This window comes from Sus scrofa, chromosome Y, assembly GCF_054392235.1.
Source record: "Sus scrofa isolate SSC_HxYL_T2T_F1_AM1 chromosome Y, Sscrofa_HxYL_maternal_Yorkshire_Landrace_v2.0, whole genome shotgun sequence".
NCBI classification, from domain to species: Eukaryota; Metazoa; Chordata; class Mammalia; order Artiodactyla; family Suidae; genus Sus; species Sus scrofa.
The window spans coordinates 13,183,779-13,192,075 of NC_139402.1; the positions used below are offsets into that span (position 1 = coordinate 13,183,779).

Here is an 8,297-nt window from a genome sequence, read left to right on the forward strand (position 1 = left end):
CCCTCTGTGCTCTACTAGCTGTTGTGCAAGTGAAAATGCTGTGGAGCAAGGCGTATTCTCTGGTGGCCCACACATCCTGCTCTCCCCTCCCCAACAATGGTGCAATGTCTCTCCTGCAGGCCCAGACCTTCTCCTGGGTTCCCTCTCTTGTGGCTTTCCAGTCCCCAGCCCTTAGCTCTTTGCAACCCTTCACCCCTGGGGCACCACTTCCTCATCTCTTATGCTGTCTCCACACCACCAACCCCAGCCTGCTCCCAGGGACTCACCTCCAAAGCCTAGGGCTTGGCACCCAGTCCCCACCAAAGCGTCTAAGTCTTTGTGACCTGTGCCAGCGGTTCTGATGATCTGTGTGGCTCTCACACTGCCTCTCAGTCCTCTGACCTGCTGATGCACTTTTCGTGGCATCTTGGAGATCCCTTGGACTCAGCTGATATTTCCGCAGGTTCGGTGAGTTTCCAGGGTGTGGGTTCCCTTTCTCTTTCACCATTCCCTCTCAGGAGTCCAGTCCTGATGCCCCTTCTCTCTCTCTCCTCTTTTCTGTTGCTTTATGCAGTTGTGTCAAGAGATTCTTCCCATTTTTGGAGGTTTCAGTTCTTCTGCCCGCGTTCAGTTGCTGTTCTGTGTGAGTCATTTTACATGTAGATGTGTATTTTTTGTTGCATCTGTGGGAGAGGTGAACAAATCCCCCTACTCTTTCACCATCTGGGATCTCTAAAATTGTGTCCTTCTTTATCTTTCTCTATGGCCTTTGTTTGTTTCAAAGTCTATTTTTTCTACTATGTATATCACAACTCCTGCTTTCCTGTCTTGACCTTTGAAATATGATGTCCCATTCTCTCACATTCAGTCTATATGTGTTCTTTGCTCTAAAGGGAGTCTCTTACAGACAGCAGGTTATATGCTTTTGCTTTTTGATCCAATCTGCTGCTCTGTGTCTATTGATCAGAGTATTCAGTCCCTTGACCCTTAAGTTAATTATTGAGAAACATGTTACTTATTCCCATGTTAAACCTTGCTTTTCAGTTGATTCGTTGTATTACCTTGGTTTTTTTTTTTTTCTGTTTCTTTTTTTTTTTTGATGATTTCCATTTATTTTATGCTTGGATACATTTCGTTTTAGTTTTCATGAATGTAATGTTTGGTTTGATTTGTGCTTTCCCTGTTTTTCAAGTAGGTTAACCACTTCTACATCTACTTGCTTTAGCCTGGTAGTCATATAGGCTGCAACACGATAACTAAAAATAGGTGTCTATATTTTCATACTTCCTTACCTACACTCTATGCTTTTGAATTTCTTCTTTGAGATCTTCGAGTTTGTCCTTTTAGTGTTCCTTGTGTTTCTCATCACTTTTCGAGTAGATTTTTGTTTGTTTGTTTGTTTGTTTTGGTGATGTATGCTGGCTTATTTAAGTGACTGCTTTCCAATCTGTATATGTTCTGTCTTCTTTTTTCTCCTTCTTCTTCTTCTCCTTCTTTTTCTTCTTCTTCTTTTTTAGCCATTTCTGTATTTTTTTAGAATGGGTTTAGTATTGGTGTACTCGTTTAGCTTTTGTTTGTTGGAGAAATTCTCTGTTTCCCTTTCCAGTTCAAATGATACTCAATAAATAAATAAAACATATGTAAATGAATAAATAAATAAATGATAGTCTTGCTGGGAAGAGTATTCTAGGCTTCAGAGTTTTTCCTTTTGGAATTTGTATATTGCTTGCCAATTTCTTCAGGCCTGTAGTGTTTCTGTAGAGGAATTAGGTGATTTGCGGGTTCTCTTATAGTTAATGTGTTGTATTTCTCTTGCTGCCTTTCGAATCCTCTCTTTATCTTTGGCCATTTCCATTATAGTAGGTCTAGGTGTGGGCATATTTGTGTTCAGCCTGTTTTGTGCCTTCTGTAATTACTGTATTTTGATACCTGTTTCCTTTAGTTTGGGAAAAATTTGAGACATAATTTCTTCCAATATATTTGCAATCCACTTTCCTCTTTCTTCTGCCTCTTGAATTGCTATTATGCATAGATGGACCCCTGTTATGCTACCCCCTAGATCTCTTATGTTGCTTTCATGTATTTTCATGTGGTTTTCTGCCTGCTGTCCTGATTGGGTGATTTCCATTATGCTATCTTCCATGTCACTAATTCATTCCTCTGCACTCTTCACTCTGCCCGTTAGTGCCTTTAGCCCAGTTTGGCTATCTGCAAAAGACTTTTCTAATTTTTCCCTATTTTCCCCTAAATTTCCTCATTCCTCTCAAAAGTAATCAACATGACTGTTTGTAATGTGCTCGTAAGTCCCTGATATTCAGCCTTCATTCCTTCAGTATATATTCACTCTACCCCTTTTGAACTCAGGGTCTTTTGGCCTACAGAGGTCTGTTGCATTGTTTCTGCTTCACATGAAATCTCCTGTACCTTACGTGGGAATTGTTCCTGGGCTTCTTCACCGTGTCCATGATTTTCTTTTTCTGTGAGTTTGGGGAAGTCAAACTCTAGTCTTGGGGGGTTACTTCTAGGCAAGAGCAACCCTTTGTATTTTGTGGGGTGTTACCATTTATTTGGGGCATGGAGGATTGCATTCTTGCTGGCTCAATCTTGGGAGTGAGCAGGCCATTATCCCGAGGGTGCAGAGTGTATTTCCAGGGAGAGGGAGGCAGTGGGTAGGGCTGGTAGTGCCTTCTTCCTGGGGTCTTAGCAGCAGCAAGTACATGCAGGGAGGTGGAACAGGCTACTCCTTGTTTCAAGGCCTTGGGAGTGATAATGAGCTTTTTGCAGAATCATGGGGTGCCCAGAGCATTTGGTAGTGGCAGTGGCAGTGGCAGTTGCAGTGGCCTGGTTTGTGAGTTCCCAGAGAACTTGGAGCAGAAACAGGTAATGTTTGGTCACAATGACCTCTTCTGAGGTGCCCTCTGAGGTGATTAGGGCCACAAGGGGTGCCTGTTCCTAGACCCCTAGTGGTAGCAGGCCATGCACACATCTGGTGTTTTGCCCCCACAACTGAGGACCCTTATAAGAAGCAGCCTGTCCCTCTTAGCCCACACAGGAAGTGGTGCACCACTGCTCCTAGTTACACGGTCTTGGCAAAGGACAGTGTTCAACCTTCTGGGTGCTTCTTCCGTGCAACTGTCAGAGCATTTGGCACAGACAGTTGCAGGGCGGTTATATGGCCAGGGTGTTGACAGCAATACTGAGTGGTGCTCAGTTGTAGTGCCCGCTCTGATTTCTGACCTCTGAGGTGACTGTGGTCAGAGATTGGACCTGATCACACACCCCTACCGGTCGCAGGCCTTGACTCCCTGTGGTTTCTGAGATGACTGCTTTGGGTTGTCCCCACTGCCTGTAGATCACTCAGGAGGCACCACATCTCACTTACCCACTTGATGCCCATAGCCCCCACCAGAAGGATCTGGACACCTATAGCCAGCACAAGAAGTGTCCAGGCTGCTGTAGCACAAGCAAGTGGCTTCTTGCCACCTGTGGCCTGCACCAGGGGCACCCTGCCCTCTGAAAGCCTGTGCACATGTGAGCAGGGAGATTCCTTTGGCATTTGCCCCTCCTCCTTTTCCCCTCTGCAACAATGGCACCTTGCTTTTTAAAACAAAGTGGGGTCCTTTCTACTCCAAGGATGGCTCTGAGGTGACTCTTGGTATGATTGAAAAGAATTCTTCTGAATGTTCTCCAGAATGACAGTAAAAGAGAAACATAAGAAGCTGCTAAGTCAAACAGAGTCTATATCTTCAAGGACCTGTTCACCTGGCTGAGGTTTGGTGTTAAAGGCCAGCATTTGTATTTAAGCCTGTCTTTGTGTAAAAGAAGAAAGCAACCTCTACGTGTGAATCGGGACATATAAAGGGGTGGAGATAAAGGCAAAAATAACCTAGAACAGTTTGAGGATTTTAGAGAAAATGACACCCATATTTTTTTTCTACTACTTTTTTTTTTGTAGATGTTTCACTGATGAACTACCACCCTGTGGTGACAGTGATGCAATCTCTGATGATGTCATGTGGATATTGTTGTTGCACTTATGGTGTAAATATGGTCATGGTTCCTGGATAAGATAAAATATCTTATCGTTTGGAGTGTGAAATGAACTTTTTAAGTAATTGTATACCTTTTTTTTTTTTTTGATTTTAGAGGGCCACCCCTGTGGCATATGGGCAATCCCAGTCAGGGTCAAAGCAGAGCTCTGTCTGCTGATTTACATTGCCGTAGCAATGCTGGGACTGAGCCACATCTTTAACTCACATCACAGCTCATGGCAACTCTGGGGCTTTAAACCACAGAGCGAGGGCAGAGGGTGAAGCTGCTTCCTCATGGACACTAGTTAGGTGTGTTAACCTCTTTGCCATCATGGGAACTCAATGGAATTTATTGATTTATTTTTTCTTTGCAATGAAGACAATCTTGTCAACTAATATCCAAGTTCCATTTGAAGTAACAGATAGACTATAATGCAGCTGAGAAAACACTACGTAAATACTATGTATTTTCCCTTTCCAAATTGACTTTTATTTGCCCCTTTTTCCATACCCTCATAATTGAGACCCCCATTCAATACAACTTGGACTATTTCAGAAATCTCTTGACAGCTATTCTCTATTTCCTTAGTTCCATTTTCCTTTTTGAAACAGTTACAGCTAGGGGACATGTCAAATGCTCCTCTCTAATTATCAAACATTTCAAATATTAAAAAACGGCAAAATTATCTGCCATTGAAAACAATTAAAACGACAAAAGGACAACCTGCAATGGGAGACAATTATTTCAGATGATGCAACCAATAAGGGCTCAATCTCTAAAATCTGCTAACAACCTATACACCTCAACAACAAAACAGCCAATTACTCAGTGGAAACATGGGAAAGAGATCTGCATAGACATTTCTCCAAAGAGAATATACAGAGGGCCAACAAGCACATAAAGAAATTCTCAACATCACTGTTTATTAGAGAAATGCAAATCTACACTACTATGAGGTATCACTTCACACTGGACAGAATGGCCGACATTAACAAGTCCACACATCAGAAAAGGCTAGAGAGGGTATGGAGAAAAGAAAACTCTCTTACACTGTGGGAGGAGTGTAAATTTTTACAACCGCTATGGAAACACTTCAGAAAACTAAATATAGAACTAGCATGTCACGCAGCAATCCCACTCTTGGGCATGCACCTGGGGAAAAAAAATTTCCATGAAAACTTTATGTGCACATGTATGTCCAATGCAGCACTCTTCACAAGAGGAAAGACATGGAAATAACCTAAGTGACCGTTGGAAAGAATGGATTAAGGGATGTTGTATATATACACAATGCAACACCACTCAGCCATAAGAAAAGAACAGAATAATGCCATTTGCAGCAACACGGCTGGAACTGGAGACTCTCCTATTAAGTGAAGTAAGCCAGAAGGAGGAAGGCAAGCACAATATGACATCACTTATGTGTGGAATGTGATATATGGCACAACTGAAGCTTTCCACAGGAAAGACACACATGGATTTGGACAACAGGGTTTTGGTTGCCAAGGGGGAGTGTGCAGGATTGTGATGGACTGGGATTCGGGGGTTGAAAATGCAAACTATGGCATGTGGAGCGGGTATGCAATGAGGTCGTGCTGTATATCAATGGGAACTATCTCTAGTCACTTTTGATGCAGCATAATGTGAAACAAAGGATATGTATGTGTGTGGGTGTGGGTCTTGGGTGGGTGGGTCTGTGACGGGGCCACTTTGCGGCACAGTATGAAAGTGATAGAACACAGTATACCAGCTATGAAGGAAAAATCATTTTAGAAAAAGAAATGCAGCATCCTTTTACTCTTAACTGTGTCAAAAGTAAAGAAATTGAAGCTATGAAGATGAACATACAAGTTTATTGCTGAAATAACAGAATTGTAGGAATTTGGTGACATTGCCAGCATAAATTTTCATCTTCACTCTCCTGCATTACCTATAGTCCTTTGATAGGTCAGTGGTAATTAGGGTGATGTTCAGATACGGAAGAGGTCTGAGGGTTTGGCCTTGAAAGCGAGGCAGCAGATGTGTCAGTGGCCATTGGCATTGGGAACCATGGATGGGCTGCTGGTTGCGGGTTAGACACAGGGCACTCAGTTGGTGATATATTCTGGTATCTGGTTGGCAAAGGAGAAGGCTCCACCCTCAGTCCAAAATAACCACTTGGGAAGTTAGAAATACAGCGGTACTGAGAAATGGAAGTGGTAGTTGTAATGAAATTCACGACGTGGCCACTTGCTGGAGAGTAGCTGCTTTGTGAGTGCATGTGAAACGTGGTCAACTGACTAAAAATAGCATGTTGAGCCATGACAATTTGTCCTGGTGGCCTGAATGATGGTGATGATGGAGAAGAAAGACCACTTCTAGTTGGGGTACTTGTATTAGAAATTCTCTGACTCATAGAAGGCCATCTTATTAAAGGCACATTTAGGTTTGTAGAGGTTGAAAATGCATCTTCTCCACGAGTTTCTGCAGCCACATCAGAATTATGGTTATCCACATCACCCCCTGTTCTAGAGCGCTTCTTGCTGCAACCATGAAGTAGAGAAGCCGATACTGGAGAAGCATTTTTCATCCTGACTCTTCTTTTCATCCTCACCAACAGATGGGGACAGCCTCGTTTAAAATTTGGATTATGGTAGAACTGCAGCTAAAACCAAAAGAGAAAGGTATTTAGTGACCTTTTAAACAAAGATACGAGGACAAAGAATCCATAAAAATCTGACTTGTTTCATCACACAGAGTTAATGTCAGGAAATAATACTCATCTATTACTAACATTTTCAAAAATTTATGTAGTGGGAACAGGCAATTATGGTCCTTAAATAAAAATGCCTGGTGCATTTACAGTAACAGTATGAGGTTCAGGGGCTTGTATTGGGTGAGGTTCATCGAGAAGGCTCCAGGTGGCTAGGAAATTTCTCTATCACCCCAAATATTTTATGACCAAGTGGCGTTCAACTTAAAAGCATAGCAGTACTTCATCCCACTTTCAAGGTCTACTATGACCCTATATGTATGAACATATTTGCAGATGTCCCTCTGTAAATAGTAACTGGACATTTCATAATACCTTGTTCCAAGCAGAGACTTCATTATCTTCTGCCAGAATGTTGGCTAGTGAGGCAGGTCTTTGAAAATTCCTTCGCAATTTAGTAAATCCATAAAGGTTAAGCTGTCGAACTAAGCTTTTCATACTCTCAGTTTCAAAAATTCTGAAGGGAGCCTTTCTCTCCAGAACTTCTTTCTTGAAGCGTTCTTCATTAATCACGATCGAGGTTCCATTTTCATCCCACCAAATGGACTTAAATCGATCACTTTCAACAATTTCCCAAAGTTTTCTGGGAAAGGGCAGAGGAGGAAAATCATTATCTCCATCTGGTTCAGAGGCACACAATGTGTGGCATGGCTCTTTCATCAGGGAGCCCTCAGACAAAGCCTGGAAAGCTTTTTCTTCAATCTGAGACCTCAAGTCCAAGTCCCCAGTGATTGAGTTATCACACCATGGAGATGTAATGGAGGATTCTGAACCAGTTGATTCATCTTTAGGAGACACACCTTGAATTTCTGAAGGAGCATGTGCCATCTCAGATAAATTTCTCTTCAGCTACTTTTCTCACCTGCATGGCTTTTGAACTCTGCAGTTTTAAATGCTGCTTTGGTAAGCCTACACAGATAAACTATCCAATCCATCACAATGGTTGCCAGCCTGAGTAGCTGTGACATCACAAGACTCTAGTCTCCTAGCAATCTGAGCATCACCTTCAGTCAGGGTTTACTTCTCTATGAAATTAGCCCAGTTAATATAAAATATGAGCTCCGTACTTGAACAGTAACCCAAAGAGAGAAAAAAAAAATGAGATCAGCAAATGAGATCCTATTCCAATGGAATCTTTTTAATAAAAAAATCACATAAATAAATGAATCCATTTCATCCCTGAAGTAAACGCAAGTTCTCTCTTGTGCACGTAAGCACTTGTGCCTGTTATGTAAGGCATTGTAAATGGAAAAAAAAAAAAAAATGAAAAAAACGGCAAAGTGAAACAAAAGTTATGCAGCTCTTGAGAGTGTATAACTAGAAGCTGTGCAGTATTTATATTCAGAAAAACATAGCCAGTGTTCTATGGTGGCTAGCTTGTTACAAAAATGTTCTGACCTCTGCTGTGCTATGGGTTCAATCCCTGGCCTGGGAACTTCTGCATGCCCCACGTACAGTCCAAAAAATAAGAAGACAAAAAGAAAAGAAAAAAAAGAAACAAATACACAATCAAAAACAAAACAAAACAAAACAA

At 41.9% G+C, this 8,297-nt stretch overlaps 1 protein-coding gene across 1 annotated transcript; it reads right to left on the minus strand.

Moving 5' to 3' along the window:
* Nucleotides 1-5,941: 5,941 nt before the first annotated feature.
* LOC110257913 (heat shock transcription factor, Y-linked-like) lies at nucleotides 5,942-7,654 on the minus strand. The gene is made up of 2 exons (XM_021080918.2): nucleotides 7,079-7,654; nucleotides 5,942-6,655 (listed from the first exon to the last, which is right to left on the minus strand). Exons 1-2 carry the CDS (start codon nucleotides 7,589-7,591, stop codon nucleotides 5,960-5,962), a joined length of 1,209 nt encoding a protein of 402 aa, XP_020936577.1. The 5' UTR covers nucleotides 7,592-7,654; the 3' UTR covers nucleotides 5,942-5,959.
* Between the last annotated feature and the right edge of the window lie 643 nt (nucleotides 7,655-8,297).